Source organism: Symphalangus syndactylus, chromosome 12 (assembly GCF_028878055.3).
Source record: "Symphalangus syndactylus isolate Jambi chromosome 12, NHGRI_mSymSyn1-v2.1_pri, whole genome shotgun sequence".
Classification (NCBI taxonomy): domain Eukaryota; kingdom Metazoa; phylum Chordata; class Mammalia; order Primates; family Hylobatidae; genus Symphalangus; species Symphalangus syndactylus.
Window position 1 is genome coordinate 131406143 of NC_072441.2, and position 26756 is coordinate 131432898.

General features: G+C 48.1%; 2 protein-coding genes across 13 annotated transcripts in view; one reads left to right on the forward strand and one right to left on the reverse strand.

Annotated features, from left to right (window-relative positions):
* The first annotated feature begins 4 nt into the window (after nt 1–4).
* Nucleotides 5–26389, forward strand: LRRC41 (leucine rich repeat containing 41). The gene is made up of 10 exons (XM_055255433.2): nt 5–520; nt 5567–5653; nt 6301–6371; nt 17656–18793; nt 23422–23682; nt 24239–24403; nt 24509–24607; nt 25180–25302; nt 25539–25614; nt 25709–26389. Exons 1-10 carry the CDS (start codon nt 322–324, stop codon nt 25926–25928), a joined length of 2439 nt encoding a protein of 812 aa, XP_055111408.1. The 5' UTR covers nt 5–321; the 3' UTR covers nt 25929–26389.
* RAD54L (RAD54 like) overlaps nt 26317–26756 on the reverse strand; it is a 35676-nt gene continuing 35236 nt past the window's right edge. For all 12 annotated transcript variants that reach the window (XM_055255435.2, XM_063627628.1, XM_063627632.1 and 9 more), the window contains one exon: nt 26317–26717. In XM_055255435.2, the coding sequence (XP_055111410.1) occupies nt 26507–26717 (211 nt within the window). In that variant the 3' untranslated portion in view covers nt 26317–26506. The remainder of the gene's footprint in view (nt 26718–26756) is intronic.

The following is a 26756-nucleotide window of genomic DNA, read 5'->3' on the forward strand; positions in this document are numbered from 1 at the left end:
ACTCATCGTGGTCGCGAACACATGCTCAGATTGGCATGTACTACCAGCCGCAGGCAGGGGTTAGGGGTAGCTGATGTTTGCACCTGAGGAGGCTTTGCTAAGAAACATCCCCTTGGTCACACCAGACCCAAGTATAATTGATCTAGGAGTTTATCTAAAATAGTAGCTTCTAAGAGACTTGGGAAGTGTGCTAATTTATTCGAAATTCCTTTAGCATAATTCACATTCTTCCCCATATCGCTTATGGAGCCGTCCTAACTGCTGACCTTTTCAAGATGGCGGTCCGCGGGCGACACTCTCGGGCTCGCGCACCTCCCCAAGATGGCGGCGCCCGAGGCCTGGCGCGCCCGGAGTTGCTGGTTCTGTGAGGTAGCGGCGGCAACGACCATGGAGGCCACGTCCCGGGAGGCGGCGCCAGCGAAGAGCTCGGCCTCGGGCCCCAACGCTCCCCCCGCCCTGTTCGAGCTGTGCGGGCGGGCGGTGAGCGCCCATATGGGGGTTCTGGAGAGCGGGGTGTGGGGTAAGTCGCGGGGTGAGGGGCTACCTCTGGCTAAGAGCAGGGGGCGGCCCAGCGGCCGGGGGGCGCGGGGGGCGAGGCCGGGAGGCCCGGGGCAAGGCCCAGCCTGGGGCACTGAAAGCCAGCTCGTAGGGTCGGAGCATGAATTTTGTGACTGACAGGGCTGGACAGAGTAAAGACGGAGACCTAATGGGCAGGCTGACCCGCACCGCGGCCTGGCTCGGGGGCGCGGGGGGCGAGGCCAGGAGGCCCGGTCTGGAGCGAAGCAGTCTGGGCCCGGGCGACTGAGGCTGGACTGAGGCTGTGGGCCGCGAACTGACACTCGGCTGGGCCAGGCAGGGGAGTCTCGGATGTCGAACCGGTGGGCAGCGATGGTCTGGCTGCCCTGGGGCAGGGGCCGAGGTTAGGAGGCCCGGCCTAAGGCCAGGAGGCCAGGCCCGGGGCCACCGAAACTGACTGATGGCCCCGGGACTCCAGTATCTGCCTGACACGCCACGGGGGTCGAGATTCCGGAGGCCAAGCCGATGGGCGGAGGGGAGGACAGCAGATTGGAGAGCGAGGGAATGGGGCAGGGGGAGAGGCCGAAAGGCTCGGGGCGCCGCGGCCTGTCTGACGGCCCAGGGCTGACGGGAGCGAACCGACAACCGGGGTCTCGGGTGCCAAACTGACTGAGCGACCGAGCGACCCGCAGGACAGGGAGCGCCGGAGGCCACTCGGATCGGGTCGAGCGGCGAGGAGGGACCGGAGAGCGAGTGGAGGGGGGGCCAGAGCGGCTTAAACAAGCGAGGGAGGCTCGAATGACGGACAGGCGGGAAGGGCCAAGGAGGCCCCAAGCGGGGCGACGGCCCGGGGATCCCGGACTGCCGGGCTGCCGTGGCAGGGGGCGCGGCGCCGCCAAGAGGCCTTGGGCTGAATGGGAGTGAACGGGGGCCCCAGGCCTGAGGGCGGCCGGGACCAAAGGGCCGTGCCTGGATGGAGGGCGGCTTGGGGCACCGGGATGAACGGCCGGGGAGGGCGAACCGGCCAGTTGGGCTGGGAGGCGGAGCTGTGGGTTGGGGACCGCCGGCCGCGGCCTGGCCGCTGACGAGGGAAACTGGGGTCCGACGTGGGGCGAGTGAAAGAGGGGAAAGTGAGGCCAAGCAGGCCTAACCGCGCTGGGGACAGGGGAGGCCTCGGGCCTGAGAGGCTGCTGGTGTGAGGGTGGGGTCGGGAGGCCGGGGCTGGAGTTGGGCGAAGAGGTGGCAGGCCCGGCCGAGGCCTGCTGGGGAGGGGGGCAGGAGAGCAGGCCCCGGGCCTGGAGGCAGCGCGGGGGAGGTTCCACCAGGAGGCCTTGCGGGTGGCCGTGGCGTCTTTGCAGGAGGAAGGCCCTGGTCAGGACAGGAGTGAGGACTTTGAGGACTCGAGGTTGCAGGGCGCGGAGTTTGAGTTACGCCATGAGGAGGGGGTGTGGGGAAAAGGCCCTGGAGTTTGGGGGGACTGAAGCTCCGGGATAAGCTGGAGGGTGGTCGGGGAGGCCCTTGGCTGTGGGAGTGGAGCCCAGTACCGTGAGGCCTGAGTGTCCTGCATAGTGGTGGTGGAAGAGGCTGTTAGAAGTCGGGCCGGTGTGCAGAGGGGACAGTGGAGGCCCCAGGCCAGCCAGCGGCTGAGAAGACAAGGGGCAGGCCGACCCATGGGGAACAGGAGGAAAGGCTCCGTGGAGCTGAGCAGGGAGCTCAGAAAAGTCCTAGGTCATGGGGAAGAAGGCAGAGAGGGTCTGGCTTTTCCGCCTGGAGCTTCTGGGATGCTAAGACTGGCTAAAAAGGAAGATGACTGGGTGTGGAGGCCCAGGTTGGGATGCAGCAGCATTAAAGGTGCAGGCTAGAAAGAAGCAAGGAAAATCCCGGCTTAAGAAGAATGGAGAAAGGAAGAGAGGAGTTTGTGAGTAACCGGGTATGAGAATTCCTGTAGCTGCGAGAAGAGATGGCTAACTAGAGGGAAAAGGGGTAAGGCTCTGGAGGAACTTCTTCCCGTGTTGCCTCTTCCCCCCAAAACAATTGACAGTTTACTGAATCTCCCTTTCCCCTTCTCCCTCCCCCACCACTGCTGTACATACCACCATCCCATTACTGGCTGAGCCCGCAGCCAAGTTGAGAGGAGACTGGGGAGGAAGAGCCCCTGTGGGCCTAGACCAGAAAAAGCTGAATCAAATGAGGCCTTTTAGGAGAGTAGCCAAGGAAGAGGCCTGCTAAGCATTGCTATTTTGGAGGAAGGTCTCAGTGTGGGCTAACAGCCAGGAAAGGCTTCCTGGAGGTAGTGGACTAGCATCGCTTTGTGTAAGGAGTTGGGGCAACGGGTGTATAGAGGCAGCAGGAAAGGGTACAATGAGGAAACTTTAGAATAAGGTATATTATACACCTTGAATACCAGGATGTGAAGTTTGGACTTGATCATGAATGCAGCAGAGAGACCTCCAAGGGTTTTTGAAGAGGGTAATGTCATCACCAAGAGCAGGATGAAGAGGGACTGGATAGAGACTGAAGTGAAGGACAGCAGTTAGGCTGTTGTAATAGACCAGATGAAAGGTGATGTGGACTATATTCGTGTAAAAGCATAGGGAATTAACACTTTCATTCAGCCGGTACATCGAGGACCTACTATGTACAAATAATTATACTAGATTCTTGGATGTCAAGATTCAGTTATTCTGTAAAGATAAAAAGAGACCCTGGAGCGGAAGTTTTGGTATACTCCAAGATCTTAGACTTGTTCTTTTTCTTTGAGATGGGGTCTCACTCTGTCACCCAGGCTGGAGTGCAGTGGCATGATATCAGCTCACTGCCACCTCTGTCTTCTGGGCTCAAGCAATTCTCCCACCTCAGCCTCCCGAGTTGCTGGGACCACAGACGTGCCCCACAACACCTATCTAATTTTTTTTGCATTTTTGGTAGAGATGGGGTTTTGCCATGTTGCCCAGGCTAGTCTCAAACTCCTGGGCTTAAGCAATGCCCCCTACCTCGACCTCCAAAGGTTACAGGAATTACAGGTGTGAGTTTGACTTGTTCTTGATTGGACAGAGATGCCATTGACAGGATAAAAATAACAAGAACATTTAGTGAGCTTATTATGGCTGGGCATTGTTTTATTTATTTATTTATTTATTTATTTATTTTTGAGACGGAGTCTCGCTCTGTCGCCCAGGCTGGAGTGCAGTGGCGCAATCTCGGCTCACTGCAAGCTCCGCCTCCCGGGTTCACGCCATTCTCCTGCCTCAGCCTCTCCAAGTAGCTGGGACTACAGGCGCCCACCACCACGCCCGGCTAATTTTTTTTTGTATTTTTAGTAGAGACGGGGTTTCACCATGGTCTCGATCTCCTGACTTCATGATCCGCCCGCCTCGGCCTCCCAAAGTGCTGGGATTACAAGCGTGAGCCACAGCACCCAGCCCTGGGCATTGTTTTAAACAGATTATAAGCATGATCTTCACAACAATGTCATGAGTTAATTACTGTTTCTCTATTTTATTTTATTTTATTTTATTTTATTTTATTTTATTTTAGTTTAGTTTTGAGACAGAGTCTTGCTCTGTCGCCCAGGCTGGAGTGCAATGGTGCCATCTTGGCTCACTGCAATCTCTACCTCCTGAGTTCAAGCGATTCTCGTGCCTCAGCCTCCCAAGTAGCTGGGATTACAGGCGTGCATCATTACACCTGGCTAATTTTTGTATTTTTAGTAGAGATGGGATTTCACCATGTTGGTCAGGCTGGTCTCAAACTCCTGATCTCAAGTGATCTGCCCGCCTTGGCCTCCCAAAGTGCTGGGATTACAGGTGTGAGCCATTGCATCCCACCTATTTTTTATTTTTTGAGGCAGGGTCTTGTTCTGTCACCCAGGCTGGAGTGCAGTGGTCTAAGCACAGCTCACTTCAGTCTCAACCTCCTGGGCTCCAGCCATCCTCCCACCTTAGCCTCCCAAGTAGCTGTGACCACAGGTCCACACCATCACAGTCTGCTAATTTTTGTTTTGTTTTGAGATGGGGTTCTCACTCTGTTACCTGGGCTCAAGTACAGTGGTGTGATCACTGTAGCCTCGAACTCCTGGGCTTAAGCGATCCTCTTGTCTTAGCCTTCCAAAGTGCTGGGATTACAAGTGTGAACCACTGTGCCCGGCCTCCATTTTTTTCCAGTTGAAGAAACTAAGGCTTAAAGAGGCTTAAATAATTTGTCCAAGGATTCACATTTAACTAAGTAGTTAGGATTTCACCCAGATTTGTCCTACTCTAGAGGCCAAACCCTTTAGACACTATACTATAACGGCTCTTAGAACTAGAGAAGTTGGCAAGAGCAGGTTTTGTTTTTAAGATATATTGACTTTAGAGACATGAATTGTTTCTATTCTTCATAGGAAAGTACTAGTTCAGGATATAGCAGTAGCCCAAAGGATGGTAGTGGTTAATCTGGAAAAATGGGAAAGGAATTCAGGAAAGACTTAATAAAGGGCATGTGATACTTGAAAGATGAGTAGTTGATATACTGAAAGTGGCAACGACATTCCTATTACAACAGCAAGACAAAGGACATTCCTGTTGGAAAGAACAGCATGACAAAGGTACAGGGGCAGAAAGCGGCATAATATGTTAGGTAAATGAAAAAGTAGTTAAGTGTGGCTGAAATGTAGGAGGCAAAGCAGGGAGCTGATACTAGCAGGGCAGATTATGAAAGACCTTTTATCACACATATTGAGTAGGTCCTTTTCAATGCCAAATGGTTCATTTTGCTTAGGCAGAAGTGAACTGACCAGCTCCTAAATAAGCATGTCAAGCTCATTTAGCATGTCAGTTTGTTTTGTGGGATGATCACACCCTTGCCCCTGAAATTCCAGCTTCCAACTGAGTGGCTGAAGATAAGTGGACTAGAGTTTGGAACAGATCTAGATTAGCTTCTAGAAGTTCCATTTGTCAAATGAGAAGTCTACCCTTCCATTTTCCTTTCCAGTAGAATAAATAATAGTTGGAACCCTCTTGGGTGGGAGTGGGAGGGGAGGAAAAGTAAACTTTTGTTTTGATTTTTGTAGCCCTTCCAGGCCCAATACTTCAAAGCATCCTACCTCTGCTCAATATATATTACTTGGAGAGGATTGAGGAAACTGCCCTCAAGAAAGGTGAGTATCTTTCTGTCTCTTTCTCAGTCAATGATTATGAGCAAGGCACCATAATGTTCTTCAGGTAAATATTACCCCTGATACCTGCTAGAACTTCATGCTTTTCAAAAAGTACCTTCACACCTATTTTTCTTCCTCATTCCTCAGTGTCCTGTGAAACACAAAGCCAAGTATATGATCTTTATTATACTGATAAAAGTGAGACACAGGCACACCACAATTAATAGCAAAGCCAGAACAACCCAGATCTTCTGAATCTTAGTTTCTCTATTTTACCAAGCTTCCTCCCCTCATTAGACACATCTGTTAACAGGTAACATTTAACCCTAATGTGTCAAGCATTGTCCTAGGCACTTTACCCAGAGAAACTCATTTACTCTAATCCTTTCAACAACCCTATGAAATAGCTGTTATTAACATTTTACAGATGGGGAAACTGAACCACAGATAAATTAAGTAACTTGCGCAAAGTCACATAGCTGGAGTGTAGTTTGCTGATATTCACACCCAGGCAATCTGTCTTTAGAGCCAGTGCTCTTAATCACTCTGCCATATTGCTCCTGTGAACCCGGAAAACAACATAAAAGGTTGATGTACTTTACTCGTGGTGGCCAGCAAGCAGCCAAGTGTGATATTTCTCCTTACAGGCCTCTCAACTCAGGCCATCTGGCGCCGACTCTGGGATGAACTGATGAAGACAAGGCCTTCCAGTTTGGAAGTAAGTTATCAGGTAGAATGCTAGCCTGATTTTGCATGGTAAAAGCAGGAATGGCACACAAACACAAGCTGGGTACTGATAAAGTGCAGAGGCAATGATGGAATGGATTTGGGAGGAGGGTTCTGATGGCTTGTCACAAGGTTTTGGTCCATTTGGCATTTGTCACTGAATTGCTTGCTCACCATATTTGCAGGGGACACAAAACAGGGAAAGTTAGTGATCACAATGGATGGCAGAGCCCGGATTCCTAGAGTTCTTGATGGTGTTGGTGCAGTGGTCAAATCTAACAAAATGAAATTTAATAGAATACACCAATACTTCAATGAGTTTTAAAAGTTCCAATTGCATGGCCTCAGGATGAGGGATAAAGGAGTCTGATTAGTAACAGCTTGTATAAAAAAGATTAAGGGAGTTTAGTCAACAGTGTGTTGAAGCCACTTATAACGACTATACCTTGAGCTGTGTGAACTAATGTAAATATAGTATAGGCTGAAGGACAAGGTGGACAACAGTCCTGCCTAGCTCTGCAATGGTCAGGCTACCCATGGAGTATGGAGAAAGAAGTCAAAGCCACATTATGTGAGTCACATTGGGACAACTGGAGATGTTTTTCCTGAAAAAGAGAAGACTTGGGAAACATGACCCATCTTGAAATATATGAATGGCTGTCATATGAAGGAGGGATTAATAGACTTGTTCTGGATGGAAGCTAATGGAAGATACATTTTTGCTAACCTGAAGTTTACATAAAGCTTAAACCCTGAGCTTATGAAACAAGCTAATTCTAGAGGTAATAAACTTCCCATCACTAAGTTCAAATGGAGTCTGTATAACTCCTTGACACAAGGGTGTTCTGCAGGGGATTCAGCATTGTAAAAGGGGTTGCACAAGATGACTTTTAGAGCTCCTTTTAGCCCTGAGATTCTATTATTCACTGATACAGATATAAATCACTGGAGCTCTCATTTAAGCAGTTTCTTTTGCTGACCCATAACTAGGTGACAGGGTAGATTTAGTTCAATAAACATTTACTGAAACTTAACCAGGTACCAGATCTTACACTAGATATTGGAAGAATAGACGCAGCCTCTAATCTTAAAGACCTAACAGTTTTGCTTTGTTTTGTTTGAGACGGAGTTTTGCTCTTGTTATCCACGCTGGAGTGCAATGGTGCGAACTTGGCTCACTGCAACCTCTGCCTCCCAGGTTCAAGCAATTCTCCTGCCTCAGCCTCCCAAGTAGCTGGGATTACAGGCATGCACCACCACGCCCAGCTAATTTTTTTGTATGTTTAATAGAGACAGGTTTTCTCCATGTTGGTCAGGCTGGTCTCAAACTCCTGACCTCAACTGATCCGCCCACCTTGGCCTCCAAAAGTGCTGGGATTACAGGCATGAGCCACCGCGCCCGGCAAGGACCTACCAGTTTAATAGGGAAATCTACAAATAGATCACATATGATAGGATAAGTGGTGTAATAGAGGATAGTAAGGAGGTTGAGAGAGAAGAGAACAAGAAAGTCTTTCCTAGGAAGTAGTATTTGAACTGGGCCTTCTATGGTGAATGAGGCCAAATAACAGGTGGAAAAAAAGCTAATGTCGAGAATTGGAGATTTAATTTCTGGGGATGCACTGGGTTCAGTAATATTGAACCCCATCTCCTTCAGCTTATTCACTTCCAAATCTGGACTGCAACCCTTGGAGTTCAGAATGAGGACACCAGGCCTTATGTGGAAGAGAAGCAGACTCAAGAATATTAGAAAACAGTAACTGCTTTTTGCTATCTTTAAGGAAACATCAGATTCACTTTGTTCCAGTATTTCACAAGCAGTATAGTTGACCAGCAGGTGATAAAGATTATATTTTTCTCTTGGATAAAGCTTTCTGTCTTCTTGGCTCAAAGCATTTCAGAGCATTTAGAGGCCCCAGGCTTGGTGGCCCAACAGTCAGTTAGGCAGAGGTCCTAACTTGGAGCATATCCATTCCAGAGGGTGTCTTCCCGCTTCCCACTTTTGCATGACAATAGCCTTCAGCTCATAAGTCATAAACACTTATTCAGTGCCTGCTCAGTTCCATGCATTATGCTAGGTTCCAGGGATACAATGGTGAACAAGATAGATATAGAATGCTTATAAAGCAATAATATTTCAAACCGTATTGTACTGGGGTATATAAAGAGATCTGTAAGTTCAGGCACGGTGGCTCACACCTGTAATCTTAGCACTTTGGGAGGCTAAGGCAGGTGGATCGCTTGAACCCAGGAGCTCAAGGCCAGCCTGGGCAACATGGCAAGACCTTGTCTCTACTAAAAATACAAAGAACTGGCTGGGCATGGTGGCACACGCCTGTAGTCCCAGCTACTCGAGAGACTAAGGTAGGAGGATCACCTGAGCCTGGGTAGTCGAGGCTGCAGTGAGCCAAGATCGCACCACTGTACTCCAGCCTGGGCAACAGGAAAGAGACCCTGTCTCAAAAAACGTAACAAATAAAAAAAGATCTGTATAATAGAATAGATACTCTGGAGAAAAAGCAATGAATAAATTAAGATTTACCCAATAAATTATTCTGTAGCAATTGGTTAGCTATTTGGAAAAAGTTAAGTTAGAGCCTCACTTTACAGTATACTCTAATGACTTCTGTATAAACAATAAGTTGTGGCCAGGCACAGTGGCTCACGCCTATAATGCCAGCACTTTGAGAGGCCAACGTGGGTGGATCACGAGGTCAGGAGTTCAAGACCAGCCTGGCCAACATGGTGAATCCCCGTCTCTACTGAAAATACAAAAATTAGCTGGGCATGGTGGCACGTGCCTTTAGTTCCAGCTACTCAAGAGGCTGAGGCAGGAGAATTGCTCGAACCCAGGAGGCAGAGGTTGCAGTGAGCCGAGATCACACCATTGCACTCCAGCCTGGGCAGCAGAGCAAGACTCCGACTCAAAAAAAAAAGAATTAGTTGTAAAAAGTAAAGGCACAAGAGTTGGGTACAGTGGCTCACATCTATAATCCCAGCTACTCCAGAGGCTGAAGTGAGAGGAACAGCTTGAGCCTAGGAGTTGGAGGCTGTGATCATGCCACTACACTCCAGCCTGGGTGACAGCGCAAAACCACATCTCTTAGAAAAAAAAAAAAAAAGAAAAGGCTGGGCACCGTAGCTCACACCTGTAATCCCAGCACTTTGGGAGGCCAAGGTGGGTGGATTGCTTGAGCTTACGAGTTTGAGACCAACCTGGGCAACATGGAGAAACCCCGTCTCTACAAAAAATAGAAAAATTATCCTGGTGTGATGGTGTGCACCTGTAGTCCCAGCTACTCAGGAGGCTGAGGTGGGAGAGAGCCTAGGAGACAGAGGTTGCAATGAGCCGAGATCACACCATCGCCCTCCAGCCTGGGCAATAGAGCCAGACCTTGTCTGAAAACAAAAACAACAAAAAATCAGTTTCAACATCAAAGAATAGGAAAAAAAAATTTAAAAAAGAATAAAACCAACAGGCCAGGTGTGGTGGCTCACACCTGTAATCCCAGCACTTTGGGAGGCCGAGGTGGGCAGATCACTTGAGGTCAGGAGTTGAGACCAGCCTGGCCAACATGGCGAAACCCCATCTCTACTAAAAATATAAAACTTAGGCTGAGCGCAGTGGCTTATACCTGTAATCCCAGTACTTTGGGAGGCCAAGGTGGGCAGATCACTTGAGGGTCAGGAGTTGAGACCAGCCTGGCGCACATGGTGAAACCCTGTCTCTACTGAAAATCAGGCATGGTGGTGCATGCCTGTAATCCCAGCTACTCTGGGATTAATACTGGGGAGGCTGAGGCAGAATTGCTTGAACCCAGGAGGCAGAGGTTGCAATGAGCCGAGATTGCACCACTGCACTCCAGCCTCGGCAACATAGTGAGACTCTGACTCAAAAAAAAACAAACAAACAAAAAATGAAAATACAAAAATTAGCCGGGCGTGGTGGCGCACACCTGTAATCCAAGCTCCTTGGGAGGCTGAGGCATGAGAATCACTTGAACCCAAGAGGCAGAGGTTGCAGTGAGACTAGATTGCTCCATTGCACTCCAGCCTGGGTGACAGAGTGAGACTCCGTCTCCAAAAATAATAAAACCAATAAACAAAAGTAAAAGCACAAATCAGGCCGGGTGTGATGGCTCATGCCTACAATCCCAGAAAAACTTTGGGATGCCAAGGTCGTCAGATTGCTTGAGCGCAGGAGTTCAAGAACAACCTGGGCAACATGACAACACCTTGTCTCTACAAAAAATACAAAAGTTAACTGGGGGTGCTGGTGTGCGCCTCTAGTCCCAGCTATTCGGGAGGCTGAGGCAGGAGGATCAATTGAGCGTCAGGGGTCAAGGCTGCAGTGAGCAGTGATAATGACACTGCACTGCAGTGTCATAACCCTGTGTCAAAAAAAATGAGCACAAAACAACTTAAAAAAAATAAAAGTAACCATCCTAATCTCAGGATGGAGAGAGTACTAATTTTTTTTTTTTTTTTTTTAGACGAAGTCTTGCTCTGTCGCAGGCTGGAGTGCAGTGGTGCGATCTCAGCTCACTGCAACCTCTGCCTCCCGGGTTCAAGTGACTCTCCTGCCTCACTCTCCCAAGTAGCTGGGACTACAGGCATATGCCACCATGCCCAGCTAATTTTTGCATTTTTAGTAAAGATGAGGTTTCACCATGTTGGCCAGGATGGTCTCCATCTCTTGACCTCGTGATCCACCCACCTCGGCCTCCCAAAGTGGTGGGATTACAGGTGTGAGCCACCGTGCCCAGCCGAGAGTGCTAATTATTATATGCACAGAACCAAGAAAGAAGATACAGACGTATTTAACCACATAAAATGCTAACACTATCTTCAGGACTTTGTATTCATTAAATTAAAAAAATGCCAACACCATAACCAAATTTTAAAAGGTAAATACACTGGGAAAGAACATTTGCAACAATATTTGCAAAACGAAGGGACACAAAATAAAAAGACAAATATCCCAGTAAAATAAAATGAGTAAGGATTTGGACACATCATGAAATACACAAAAATCCCCAGTAAAGTGAAAAATGTTAAGTCTCATGATAAAACAGAAAGTAAAATCCCTATTTCACCTCTTAGTTTAGTAAAGTCTTGTTTTGATTTGGTTTTCATTGCAAAGGTAATGCCTAGGTTTGGCCACGGGTGGGTGAAATTTGCATTTTAATATGCTATTGGAGGGAACAGAAATTGTTGTAACTTTCTTGATAGGCAATCTGGTAATATTTGTTCAGATTTTAAAATATCTAGGCTGGCTGGATGTGGTGGCTCTTACCTGTAATTCCAGACTTTAGAACACCAAGTCAAGGGGATCACTTGAGCCCATGAATTCGAGACCAGGCTGGGCAACACAGAGAGACCCCATCTCTACAATAATTTGTTTTTTGAGACAGAGTCTCTCTCTGTCGCCCAGGCTGGAGTACAGTGGTATGATCTTGGCCCAGGTAGCTGAGATTACAGGCGCCCATCAGCCCGGCTACTTTTTGTATTTTTAGTAGAGACGAGGTTTCACCACATTGGCCAGGCTGGTCTCGAACTCCTGACCTCAAGTGATCCACCCGCCTTGGCCTCCCAAAGTGCTGGGATTACAGGTATAAGCCACTGGCTGGCCTGCAATAATTTTTAAAATTAGCTGGGCATGTTGGCATGTACCTCCCAGCTAACTGGGAAGCTGAGGTAGGAGGATCACTTGAGCCCAGGAGGTTGAGGCTGCAGTGAACTATAATAGCACCACTGCACTCCAGCCTGGCTGACAGAGACCCTCTCCTCCCCAGAAAATTGAGGCTGGGCATGGTGGCTCACATCTGTAATCCCAGCACTTTGAGAGGCCGAGGCAGGTGGATCACCTGAGGTCAGGAGTTCAAGACCAGCCTGGCCAATATGGTGAAACTCCGTCTCTACTAAAAATACAAAAATTAGCCAGGTGTGGTGATGCATGCCTGTAGTTCCAGCTACTCAAGAGGCTGAGGCAGGAGTATCACTTGAGCCTGGGAGGTGGAGGTTGCAGTGAGCCAAGATTGCGCCACTGCACTCCAGCCTGGGCGACAGAGCAAGACTCCATCTCAAAAAAAAAAAAAAAAAAAGACCAGCTGGGGCAACATAATGAGACCTTATCTCTACAGAAAAAATTTAAAAATTAGCTGTGCATAGTGGCATGCGTCTATAGTCCCTACTACTTGGGAGGCTGAGACAGGAAGATTGCATGAGCCCCAGAGTTCAAGGCTACAGTGAGCTATGATCTCACCACTACACTGCAGCCCTGGGTGATGGGGCAAGACCTTGTCTCTTAAAAAAAAAATTTGGCTATAAGTTCTACTTCTTAGAATTTATAGTATATAAAAATTGAGATACTCATGAAGATTTATTTCCAGATGTTTATTACAGAAGAGTTTAATATAAAAAAGCTAGTAACAGGGTCAGGCACCGTGGCTCACACCTGTAATCCCAGCACTTTGGGAGGCCAAGGCGGGCAGATAACTTGAGGTCAGGAGTTCAAGACCAGCCTGGCCAACATGGCGAAACCCCATCTTTACCAAAAATACAAAATTTAGTTGGGTGTGGTGGCACGTGCCTGTAATCCCAGCTACTCGGGAGGCTGAGGCAGGAGAATAGCTTGAACCTGGGAGATGGAGGTTGCAGCGAGCCGAGATCGTGCCACTGTACTGGGCAACAGAGCGAGAATGTCTTAAAAAAAAAAAAAAAAAAAAAAAACTAGAAACAGGCCGGGCATGGTGGCTCATGCCTGTAATCCCAACACTTTGGGAGGCCAAGGCGGGTAGATCACCTGAGCTCAGGAGTTTGAGACCAGCCTGGCCAACATGGCGAAACCCCGTCTACTAAAAAATACCAAAAAATTAGCTGGACATGGTGTGTGCCTGTAGTCTCAGCTACTTGGAAGGCTGAGGCACAAGAATTAGAATTGCTTGAACCCGGAAGGTGGAGGTTGCAGTGAGCTAATATTGTACCACTGCACTCCAGCCCAGGCCAGGGCAACAGAGAAACTCTGTCTCAAAAAAAAATAAAAAATAAAAAATAAAATAAAATAAAATAAAAGCTAGAAACAACGGAAATATTCAATACAGCAAGTATTATTACATATGGTACACATTTTCAAAATAAAATATTCTAAAAATATTTGAATACATGGTATGTTTTAAAAGCCCAGCATTTGAAACTGTTCAGAATTGTCTCAATGTTGTAAAAACAAATATATATAGGTACTGTCATATACGTAAATACTCCAGAGTTAGTTTACACTTTTTTTGAGACGGTCTCACTCCAGTTGCCCAGGCTGGAGTGCAGTGGCACGATCTTAGCTCACTGCAGCCTCAACCTCCCAGGCTCAGGCGATCCTCCCACCTCAGCCTCCCAAGTAGCTGGATTACAGGCGTGCACCACTATGCCCAGCTACATTTTTTCTATTTTTAGTAGAGATAGGGTTTTGTCACGTTGCCCAGGCTGGTCACAAACTCATGCACTCAAGCAATCTGCCCGCCTTGGCATCCTCAAGTGCTGCAATTACATGCATGAGTCACCATGCCTCGTCCATGATTTTTCATTTGCTTCTCTATCCACACACAGTATTTCTGGTATCAGCAAAACAATGAACAAAATATAGTTTCTGAATATTGTTGGCTGTAACAAGTTAGCACAAGATGTTTAGCCCTCCCTAGTTTGTACACACACTTCCTCTTCCCCTACCAGCCCATTGAGGATGGGCCAAGGATTGTGTTGTTGAGCAAATGTCACTTCACCTCATTGATCATGCCTCATTTCCTTTACCCTCACAGAAAACAAAGTACTAAATCACTTTGCATCGTGATAGCATACGAGTCCATAAAATGAGTGGTCTGGACTAGATCTCAAGCATCTCTCAGCTTTGAATTTTAGCATAGACTTTTTTTTTTTTTTTGGAGACAGAGTCTTGCTTTGTCACCCAGGCTGGAGTGCAGTGGCGCGATCTCAGCTCACTGCAAGCTCCGCCTCCCGGGTTCACGCCATTCTCCTGCCTCACCTCCTGAGTATCCAGGACTACAAGCGCCCGCCACCTCGCCCAGCTAATTTTTTGTATTTTTAGTAGAGACGGGGTTTCACTGTGTTAGCCAGGAAGGTCTCAATCTCCTGACCTCGTAATCCCCCCGCCTCGGCCTCCCAAAGTGCCGGGATTACAGGTGTGAGCCACCATGCCCGGCCCATAGATTCTTCTTAAGAGTGGTGATGGAATGAAACTTCATGATCTTTTGTCTGCTCGTATGTTAATTTGTGAGAAAGAAGCCACTGAGAGCTGTCATAACTTTACTCATTTAACTGTCACAAAAATGCTATGATGTCAGTATAGTGATCTTCCACTTTATAGATGATGAAACTAAGGCAGAAAGAGGTGAAATGACTTGCCTAAGTTACAGTTAGTGAATGGCAGACCCAGATTCAAGTTGAAGCAGCCTGCTTCTGGAGTGCATGTTCCTGATCACTGTGTCATGCTGCTCACTGCAGTTGTCTGGGGTGTTCCAAATATTCTGTCTCCCATTGTCTTCATGAACCATTAACATGTCTGAAAAAGTCCAGTATTTACCTATCTAACCTACGTTTTCCGTGTGCCTCTTATAGCCAGAAACAGCCACAGTATCTTGGCTCACCATCTTTGTCCATATTTTAGGCCCAGATATTGTAATAACCATCTGACTAACTTACTTATAAAGCTGAAGCCTTGCTAAGGTTACCTGCAAGTGTTTTTCAAGACTGGGTGTGGGCCAGCAAATCTGTAGGAAAAGTGCTAGTGTGAGGTAGGACCGAAGGATACCTTCTTTGCCTTCACTCAAAGTTGAGCAGAGATTTGGTTGCCAGGTATTGTTTTTCCTGCCCTTAATGTCCTGCTGCTGATGAGCAAGGCCTTTCTGTGTTGCTGCTATGCAGTTATTTCAAGCAAGAAGTCATTCCTAATTATTACCACAGTAAGTGGAGTCTGGGGAAATAGCTAAGGCAACAGGAATGACACTTTTGCTTGAGGACAGCAGAGGCCTAGTTCCTTCTAAGAACCTCAAATAGGAACTGAGGGTCACTCCAGTATGGAGGAATGCATGGAGGCAGGGTAAGGATCAAAGAAATGTTTTAGTCTTGGGGAACCTCAGGCCCCCACAGCCTTGGCTTTAGTCTGAATGAGCACCATACTTAATAGGCTCTGCCTCCATTTCATTATCGTATCCAGGCTAATAGCAGTGGCAGCAGTAACATTTTTTATATCTTACAGTTTACAAAGTGCTTTAATTTGTACTACTTCATTTTGATCTTCACAACAATCCTGTGAAGCAGGTTATCCACATTTTGCAGATGAGGGAAGAGGTTCAGAGAAGTCCAGAGTATAGTGAAAGAGCTGGGACCTGACTTTCTACTGCCCCTGAGATGACTTAGGGATCATCTTAAATTAGAAACTTTGGGGTCTGGTACCTGTCTTTGTCTTGGTGTGCCCTTCTGGATTAGCAGTTAATTCCTAACTTCTGATATACATCAGAATCATCTGGGATGGTTCAAATAATAAAGATGTTTGGACCTTACCTCAGATGTAACATAGAATCACCAAGTCTGGGTGTCTGGTATATGGATTTTGGGGAAGAAAAGCTCCACAGGGAATTCTGATATGCACCAAAGGCTGAGAATCACTTGCATTCAGAGTTGTATTAAACACATCAGAATAGTCTGATGAATCGCTTCTCGGCCTTTTGGCTAAGATCAGGTGCAGAATAGTCTGATGAGATTTCCTATCCATCAAAATAAATAACTGTTGCCTTGGAAGAAACAAATCAAGATATGGTTCCTGCTTTCTAAGAATTTCTAATCTGGCTGGGATAAGACATGTACACAGGCAAAGGGACTCAACACCATGAGACAACATACCAGCCTCTTAGTCTTGAGTAGTCAGTGTCAGAGGAGTCCCAACAAGAAAGTCTCAAATGATATGTTTCTAAGTCCTTTCAGGAAGTCTAATTCAGCAATGGAGACATTTCTGGTAGATGTAGGAAAGGACATAGGCCAGGTTTGGGTCCGTGGGGTGACCAGTTTGGCTAGAGCAAGGCGTTCTCATAAGCAAGATGCGGGAAATAAAGCTTCTCAGGCAGAGGGTGGAAGAGCAGTAGGGAGACATCAGGGTTTTAAAGCAGTATGATGTAATTAGTATTTTACAACACTACTTTGGGGACAGGGAGAGCAATCAGGAAGCTAGTGGTCAGGTGTAGGTGATAAGGGGCTGGTGGTGGTAAGAATCAGAAGTTGGAGGCCAGGTGCGGTGGCTCACGCCTGTAAGTTGGAGGCCAGGTGCGGTGGCTCACGCCTGTAATCCCAGCACTTTGGGAGGCCGAGGCGGGTAGATCACGACGTCAGGAGATCGAGACCATCCTGGCTAACATGGTGAAACCCCATCTCTACTAAAAATACAAAAAATTAGCCGGGCGAGGTGGCAGACGCCTGTAGTCCCAGCTACTCGGGAGGCTGAGGCAGGAGAATGGCGTGAACCCGGGAGGCAGAGCTTGCAGTGAGCCGAGATCACACCACTGGACTCCAGCCTGGGCGACAGTGAGACTCCGTCTAAAAAAAAAAAAGAAGTTGGGATAAGGGGCTAGGCGCTGTGGCTCACACCTGTAATCCCAGCACTTTGGGAGGCCAAGGTGGACGGAACAGTTGAGGTCTAGAGTTCAAGACCAGCCTGGCCAATATGGTGAAACCCCGTCTCTACTAAAAAAAAAATACAAAAATTAGCCAGGTGTGGTGGTGGGCGCCTGTAATCTCAGCTTCTCTGGAGGCTGAGGCACGAGAATCACTTGAACCTGGGAGGCAGAGGTTGCAATGAGCTGAGATCACACCACTGCACTCCAGCCTGGGCTACAAAGTGAGACTCTATCTTAAAAAGAAAAAATAAAAAAAAAAAGAAAAAATAATTGGGATAAGGTTCTAGAAACAAACATGGAAGAACTTACAGGGGTGAGTGTTTCAGTGGAGACACTATAATAAAAGCATGGTCTCTGGAACCAGATTTCCTGGGTTCAAATAATCCAACCATTTACCTTTGTGACCACAGGTGATAACCTCTTTGTGCCTCGGTTTTACCTGTAATATAGGGCTAATAATCATACCTCAGAGATGTGAAGATTAAATGAATTTGTAGTGTTTCCTGACTCAGTAAATAGTTTGCTATTGGAAGAGAGGGAAATTTGGACAGTTTCATGGATATATCATGGCTGTCTGGCATGTTTTCTGCTTTTCAGAGTGTGACATGTTGGCGAGCCAAGTTTATGGAGGCCTTTTTTTCCCATGTTCTACGTGGAACCATTGATGTGTCTTCTGACAGGCGTCTTTGTGATCAGCGGTTCTCACCTCTTCTGCACAGCTCCCGCCATGTCCGACAGCTCACCATCTGTAACATGCTGCAGGGTGCAACCGAGCTGGTGGCTGAGCCCAACCGCAGGGTTCTGGAGACCCTGGCCAGCTCCCTGCACACTCTCAAGTTCCGCCACCTGCTGTTCTCTGATGTGGCTGCTCAGCAGTCACTTCGGCAGCTGTTGCATCAGCTCATTCACCATGGGGCTGTCAGTCAAGTGTCGCTATACTCCTGGCCTGTGCCTGAGTCAGCCCTTTTCATCCTTATTCTCACCATGAGTGCTGGCTTCTGGCAACCAGGGCCTGGTGGCCCACCCTGCCGCCTCTGTGGAGAGGCCTCCCGAGGCCGGGCCCCATCCCGAGATGAAGGGTCCCTCTTATTGGGCTCACGTCGGCCCCGCCGGGATGCTGCTGAGCGATGTGCTGCAGCCCTGATGGCCAGCCGGCGTAAGAGTGAAGCCAAGCAGATGCCCAGAGCTGCACCTGCCACTCGGGTAACACGCCGGAGCACACAGGAGAGCCTGACAGCAGGCGGAACAGACCTTAAGAGGGAGCTGCACCCCCCAGCCACCTCCCATGAGGATCCTGGCACCAAGCGGTCACCTTCTGCTCCAGCAGCCACCTCCTCTGCCACTTCTTCTACATCCTCATACAAACGGGCACCAGCTAGCTCAGCCCCACAGCCTAAGCCCCTAAAGCGTTTCAAGCGAGCTGCAGGGAAGAAGGGTGCTCGTACCCGTCAGGGGCCTGGTGCAGAGTCTGAAGACCTGTATGACTTTGTTTTTATTGTGGCTGGCGAGAAGGAGGATGGTGAAGAGATGGAGATTGGGGAAGTGGCTTGTGGAGCTTTGGATGGATCAGATCCCAGCTGCCTGGGGCTTCCAGCACTGGAAGCTTCACAAAGATTCCGCAGCATCTCCACCTTGGAGCTATTCACAGTTCCACTCTCCACAGAGGCAGCCCTGACACTGTGCCACCTGCTGAGCTCCTGGGTGTCACTGGAGAGCCTCACACTCTCCTACAATGGTGAGCACCCTGGAGTGGCAGGGATTGGGCTTGGATTGCCTAGCAGCACTAGCTGTGTGCCTAATTCTAGGGAGGTGGGAGGGGCAGACTGGGAGTATGATCAGGAGGTTAGAGAGGAAGACTTGTATGCCTCACAGCAGGGGAGTCTGTCCGTGCTAGAAGAGAGGAACATAAAGTCTATACACTTGATTAGTTGTTGAAAGCAGGGTTCCTGAGGGGCAATGAGACGAGCCAGCTGGAATCTGAAGAATGAATACGTTTTAGATATGGAAGGCAGTCCAAGGGCAGGTGGGGGCAGTATAGTATATGCATGCCCAGGCAGGGCTAGAGTTTGACCTCACCACCTCACCAGTCATATCAGAGCAGCTGTCCAGACAAGGTGTGGGACACAATTTCTTATCAGACCAACAACCTGCAAAGCAGTCCTCAGTCCTCATTTCCCTCCTGCTTGTGACCAGCTAGCAAAACCTCAACTCCGGCTAAATCCAGCAATCTGCCTAGGTTGCTGAACACTGCTAGAGAGACAAATCATACAACTATGCAAATCAGTGTTACTATATCCTCATGATCATTAACCTCATATGAACCTTCACTGTGCTTGCAACATCAGCTTCCATTCCTACCACTTCCAAACTCTCCTTTTCCCTTCTCAGGGATGACCTCACCTACTTCACAGAGAAAATAGAAGCCATCACACATGAGTTTCTTTAGCTTGCTAAGCAGCCTATAAACTCTCCATCTGCACTCATCCTTCTTTACCAGAATGGAAGAGACCACCATCCTTTCTAAGGCTAATTCTCCCACCTGTGCTCTAGATGCATAGAGCTTCACAACAAAATATATAAAAATTATCAGTTTGAGAAACAAGCATCCTACCTTCTTAGGGAAGCTTGTTTCTCAAACTAATTTTTATATACTGCTTAGTATGTGTCTGGCATATTTTAAGTATTCTTGATAATTTGATCTAACAATACTCACAACCCTATGAGGGCAAGTGACTTCCTCAGGATAACTTAGCAATTGTAGAGCTAGGATTCAAAACCCAGGCAACCAGACTGCAGATCCATGCTTTCAAACAACTATACTACTTCTCTCCTTTCCACTGTCTCTCTCCTATCAGCATTTTAACAGGTCTTCACCAAAAACTGCCACCACCACCTCCCTCTATGCCATATTAATAAACTGTTCTATTGTCTCCTATTCTTGACAACCTTAGTTATCTGTACTGTTTCCACTTCTCTTACTCACAGCTCCTTGCAGCTTCTTATACCCCTACCACGGCACTGGCAAGGACCTGTGTCATCAGGGTCCTCCTTGTTACTAGATCCAATGTATACTTTTCAGTAACTCCTCTTGGCAGGATTTACTGCTGTTAATCTTCATTAAATTTTTTTTTTCACTATGTTAAAAAATGTTTTCTTGGCCAGGTGCGGTGGCTCACGCCTGTAATCCCAGCACTTTGGGAGGTCAAGGTGGGTGGATCACGAGGTCGGGAGTTCAAGACCAGCCTGGCCAAGATGGTGAAACCCCATCTCTACTAAAAATACAAAAATTGGCCGGGCGCGGTGGCTCACGCTTGTAATCCCAGCACTTTGGGAGGCCGAGGCGGGCGGATCACGAGGTCAGGAGATCAAGACCATGGTGAAACCCCGTCTCTACTAAAAAAAATACAAAAAATTAGCCGGGCGTGGTGGCGGGCGCCTGTAGTCCCAGCTACTTGGAGAGGCTGAGGCAGGAGAATGGCGTGAACCCAGGAGGCGGAGCTTGCAGTGAGCCGAGATCGCGCCACTGCACTCCAGCCTGGGTGACAGAGCGAGACTCCGTCTCAAAAAAAAAAAAAAAAAAAAAAAAAAAAAAAAAAAAAAAAAAAAAAATACAAAAATTAGCCAGGCGTGGTGGTAGGCGCCTGTAATCCCAGCTACTCAGTGACTGGAGATCGTGCCACTGCATGATGGCACTTTAACCTGGGCAACAGAGCGAGGCTCCATCTCAAAAAAAAAAAAAAAAAAAAGTTTTCTCCTCCTCTATTCAGAGTTCCTCAGAGCTTTCCCACTTTATGCACCTTTGTTGGACAATTTCATCCATTCCTGTGGTTTCAAAGGCCAACTATGCTAAAGACTCCCCATTATGTGACATTACCCCAAATCTTTCTCTTGAACTTCCAGACCCATTTATCCAGCTAATAGACATGACAACTTCATAACCCACAATACCCCTCCCAACTCATTACATCCAACTTGAATGCACCTTCACACTATACCGATCCTTCTGTTCTCAATGAGATCAGTTTACTCACTTGCCCAAAGAAACCTGTATTGTCTTACTCCACACATTTGCTCATGAGGCCCTATCTTTCTGTTTTCCTTTTTGAGACAAAGCCTTGCTGTCACCCAGGCTGGAGTGCAGTGGTGTAATCTCAGCTCACTGGAACCTCTATCTTCTGGGTTCAAGTGATTCTCGTGCCTCAGCCTCCCAAGTACCTGGAATTACAGGCATGCACCATCACACCAGGCTAGTTTTTTATATTTTTAGTAAGGACAGGGTTTCCCCATATAGGCCAGGCTGGTCTCGAACTCTTGGCCTCAAGTGATCCACCAACCTCAGCCTCCTACAGTGCCGAGATTATAGTCATGAGCCAGTACGCCCAGCCCTATCTTTACAATTTGTTAAATACATTTATTTCTCTGTCTCTACATCCTTAATTCAAGCTACCATTACCCCCTACCTGAACTAATTTCAGTAGTTCCTCTGGACTCCTTACTCTTGTCACACAAATCCATTATCTGCACTGCAGCCCAAGCGTCCTTTGAAAAATGCAGTCTTGATTCTTTCAAAAATCAGTCAAAAATGACCCTGTCATTCATTTATGCAAACACCTTTCAATGGCTTAATTTTACTTAGGGGTCATTCATATTCTTACTCCTGGTTACCTCTATAGTTGTATCTTTTTATTTTTTTTGACACGGAGTCTCTCTTGTCACCCAGGCTGGAGTGCAATGGTGCAATCTTGGCTCACTGCAACCTCCGCCTCTCGGGTCCAAGCAATTCTACTGCCTCAGTAGCTGGGATTACAGGCACACACCACCATGCCCAGCTAATTTTTGTATTTTTAGTAGAGACGGGGTTTCACTATGTTGGCCAGGCTGGTCTTGGGCTCCCGACTTCAGGTATCTGCCTACCTCAGCCTCCCAAAGTGCTGGGATTATATAGGTGTGAGCCACCACACCTGGCCTATAGTTGTATCTTGAAAGCTTCCCTTCACACACTCACACCAGCCATTATGAAATTTTTTTGTTCTCCTTCAGGCCTCTACATATGCCAAGTTGCCTCTGCCACAATCATTCTTCCTAAATTTTAGCCTGTCCCCTTTATGTTCTTTAGGACTTAGCTGGAGTGCCTTTACTGATGTAAACTGGACTAAGTACTCATCCTTTGTAATTCCATAGTACTTTATTCCCCCAGTTCCCATCACATTATCAAGCTATGTAAGAAAAAAAAGCAATGTGCTGCTCACTAGTGTCTAGCAAAAAACTTGGTATCTAGTAGGCACTGGGTAGTTTAGTTGAATGAATGAATGAATGAATGAATGAATGAATGAACAGGAGCCTGCATAGTCCAACGAATTATTTGCCTGTGGCATTAAGCAACTAACCTTCCTGGATCCTAGTCCATGCTGTGGGATTTGGTTATCTTTTTCTGCCCCATTCCCACCCATTGATTCTTTTAAGTATTCCCAGTTGGGTCACTGTCACTCCCCATAGTTTTTAGGTGCTCCCTATTGCCTATAGGTTAAACCATCCCTTTGCCCTTCCATAATGTGGCCTCCAATGCCCTGCCCTCTAGAGCTGTTTCCTGAGCCTCATGTGGCCAAACAAGCGTCCCATTCATGCCTTGCACTCTCCTAGCTGTGATTTTTTTTTTTTTTTTTTTTTTTTTTGAGACAGAGTCTTGCTTTGTCACCTAAGCCGGAGTGCAGTGGTGTGATCTCGGCTCACTGTGACCTCCGTTTCCTGGGTTCAAGTGATTCTCCTGCCTCAGCCTCCCGAGTAGCTGGGACTACAGACATGTGCCACTAAGCCCAGCTAATTTCTGTATTTTCAGTAGAGACAGGGTTTCACCATGTTCGCCAGGCTGGTCTGGAACTCCTGGCCTCAAGTGATCCGCCCACCTTGGCCTCCCAAAGTGCTGGGATTACAGGCATGAGCCACCGCTCCCAGCTAGCTGGGACTCTTGACTGTGTCTTCTCCTTCTATCCAAAACTTCCTTCCTTCAAGGCCAGTTTCTTCAGAAAACTACTCAGAACCCAGAAATCCAGAGACCTGCTACTGTCTGTGCCTGTCATTCAGCTAGTAGCCACATGCTGCCTCACCATATTGTATCTTCTAAATTTTGTCTCTGCCCTGACTGATGCTTCTTGTGGGCATAACCCAAAACAGCAGACCTCAGTGTGCTGGTTACCTACGGAAAAAGCAAGACATGGATGAGTAGTTAAGACAAATGGGTTTAAATAAGCTGAGCCAAAGCCCAAGAGATTTGCCAGTAACCAAAAGTATTTGGAGTTGTATTTGAATATATTACCCCTGCTGACACTCCCACATGGTTCTGACTTAATCTCTTTCTTGCCATAGGCCTGGGCTCTAACATCTTCCGCCTGCTAGATAGCCTGCGGGCCCTGTCAGGCCAGGCTGGATGTCGCCTCCGTGCCCTGCATCTCAGTGACCTGTTCTCGCCACTGCCCATCCTGGAGCTGACACGTGCTATCGTGCGAGCACTGCCCCTGCTACGGGTCCTCTCTATTCGTGTTGACCACCCAAGCCAGCGGGACAACCCTGGTGTGCCAGGGAATGCAGGGCCCCCTAGCCACATAATAGGCGATGAGGAGATACCAGGTGAAGCACTGTGTGTGTTTGTGTGTGTGCACGCACGTGTATCCCCACACAAATGTGCAGATGCGTTCGTATGGGGAAAGGGGAATGACCTCCTCTATCACTCATTCCTGGCTTATCTGGAACCTATTCCCCCTTTAGAGCCTGCCACTAAGACACTCTTGAGCTAGACAGGGCCTAAACCACCATAAGACCAGCAGAGAGTGACCAAGGCAGCTTGGTCTCCAGAAAAGAACTGACCTTTAGACTGGATTAGTTCCCCTGCTGTATGTTCCCTTAGTTCTTGTATGTCTCCTATCCCACCACTCTGCATACTTTATTTGCTTGTGTCTGGGTAGCCTGTCTTCCTGGTCTAAAAGTTTTACAAGGGCAAGGACTAAATCTCATATTTAGTGCTCAATTCCCAGAATCTAGCATAGTGCTGACATATGGTAGGCACTCAATGACAAGTGAATGAATAAATAATTTTTTAGATGAATCCCTTAAGAACAGGATGGGACCTGCTATGGGAGTGAGGTAGAGATGGCCAGCTGGAATCTTCTTTCCCCACCATATCCAGAAAACTGCCTGGAGCAGTTGGAGATGGGATTTCCACGGGGAGCCCAGCCAGCCCCACTGCTGTGCTCCGTTCTGAAGGCCTCGGGTTCTCTGCAGCAGCTGTCCCTGGATAGTGCCACCTTTGCCTCTCCCCAGGATTTTGGGCTTGTTTTGCAAACACTCAAAGGTAGGACCCAGCCAGAATGGTGAAGGGAGAGGAGTAGGTGGGAACCTAGCACTGTTCGCTAGGAAAGCTAAGGTCCATGGTCCATGATCTCTGCCTCCTATCCAGAGTACAACCTAGCCCTGAAAAGACTGAGCTTCCATGACATGAATCTGGCTGACTGTCAGAGCGAGGTGCTCTTTTTGCTACAGAATCTGACTCTGCAAGGTAAGTTCGTTATTCAGAACCTGGACATTTCCTGGGTCTTCACTAGGTTCTGCTATTATCTGAGTGAGCAAACCACTGTTCCTTTCTTGGCCTTGTGTCCTCAACTATAAAATGGATATAGAACCTGCATCATTTTCCTTCTAAAAGCCCCAACCTCAATCCCTCCTCTACTAAACGTGAGAAATTGCTCTTTTAGAGTGCCTCACCCAAAAGTTGCTCTTATCTTTCAGAGGTGGACAAAATGGTGGTGGTGGGGCAAAATAAATGTACTGTGCCAGGCTCCCCTCATAGACTTTTCTCTGATCCCCACTCCTGCATAGAGGGTGGCCAGTGATAGGGAAAGAAGGAAGTGAATGGAGAATTGTCCATGCAGAGAACCTTCTTATAGGGAACATTTAGGTTCAGTCTTTGGTTTGGATTCTGATTTAGTTCCAGCCTTGCTTAGAGTCCAAATTCCTTCCTTTTTTTGGGCCTCTATAATGTTAATACCCCTTGCTAGGGCCAACTGGGGTAGGAGGGGCAGCACCAGTCCTAATGCAGCCATCAGAATTTACTATAATTTTTCTTGACAGAGATTACCTTCTCCTTCTGCCGTCTGTTTGAGAAGCGCCCAGCCCAATTTCTGCCTGAGATGGTTGCTGCTATGAAGGGCAACTCCACACTGAAGGGCCTCCGGCTGCCAGGGAACCGCCTGGGTGGGGGCCAGACCCTGGGGAGGGAGAGGGGAAAGGAGCTAGGCCTTTGACCTAAAAACTCACTGGATAAAGGCAAAGACCTCTCCACTGAGAACGTGGGAGTTGGAATACAGATATTTCTGTGCTGGGGCTTCAGGAACCAGCAGGGCTGGGCTTCTGCCAGCCATACTTGGGTTGGGATACCCTTGTTCCCTGTTCTTGGGTGGAGGTGACAGGCATTCTCCCCTTCTCTCCAGGGAATGCTGGCCTGCTGGCCTTGGCAGATGTTTTCTCAGAGGATTCATCCTCCTCTCTCTGTCAGCTGGACATCAGGTACATGAGGGGAGGGGCAAGACAAGGGATGGGGCTACAGATATAGACCAGGAATTCACGCTTCCTGGATATCTAATCTATCTCACCCTACCAGTTCCAACTGCATCAAGCCAGATGGGCTTCTGGAGTTCGCCAAGCGGCTGGAGCGCTGGGGCCGTGGAGCCTTTGGTCACCTGCGCCTCTTCCAAAACTGGCTGGACCAGGATGCAGTCACAGCCAGGGAAGCCATCCGGCGGCTCCGGGCTACCTGCCATGTGGTTAGCGACTCATGGGACTCATCCCAGGCCTTCGCAGATTATGTTAGCACCATGTGATGGGGCCCGTACCTCACAGTCTCATGCTCGGTACCATCAGCTTGCAGGGGCTGAAGCATGGGCTGCCCAGAACCCCAACCACCAGTTCTATCTCTTTCTGTCACCTTTTTTCTCTTTTTTCCTTCTTCCCTTGCACTGAGGTCCTGGAGGCCTTGATGAGGCCCAGCAAAGAGGCATTCTCACAGCTGGGTTTATAGTCTTTGGGCCCCTTACTCAGTATCCTGGGAACCCTGGGCCAGGAGGTTACAGTGGTCATCATAATTGCTGAAGAGATCCCCTCCCTTGCCCCTAGGTTCCTGCCTTCCCTCCTCAAGCAGGCACCCAGGCTTTAGAGAAGTGTAGGGGGCTTCTTTCCTGCTGGGCTTACCACACTGCTCTCAGGCCTCAAACCCTTTCATACCTTTATTCTTTTTTTTAACCAAAAAAGTTTTTCTTATAAAATAAATTTTGGGCAAACATCATGCAGCCCTTCTTGATGATTTTCTCCCAGAGAACAAAATTCAACAGGGCCCTGTGGAGCAAGGAGCCCCTTTTCCCTATCTCCTTCCTCTAAGAGCTACACCCAGACCGGCTGGTTATCAGCGGAGGCCCCGCTGCTCCTCATGAGAACGCTGGTGGAAGACGAAGGTGATGGCAGTGGAGGCAGCATCCCAGGCAGCCTGGAGTACCTCATCCCGGAGCCCCCACTTATCAGTGCAGTGGTTCCACTGAGCCAGGTCTGAAGTGCAGTCAGAACCATCAGGGGGTGGCCGGATCTGACGGCCGTTGACACAACGTCGGCAGTGCAACCTAGGGACAGAAGGCACAGCTGAAGTCACTACAGATCCC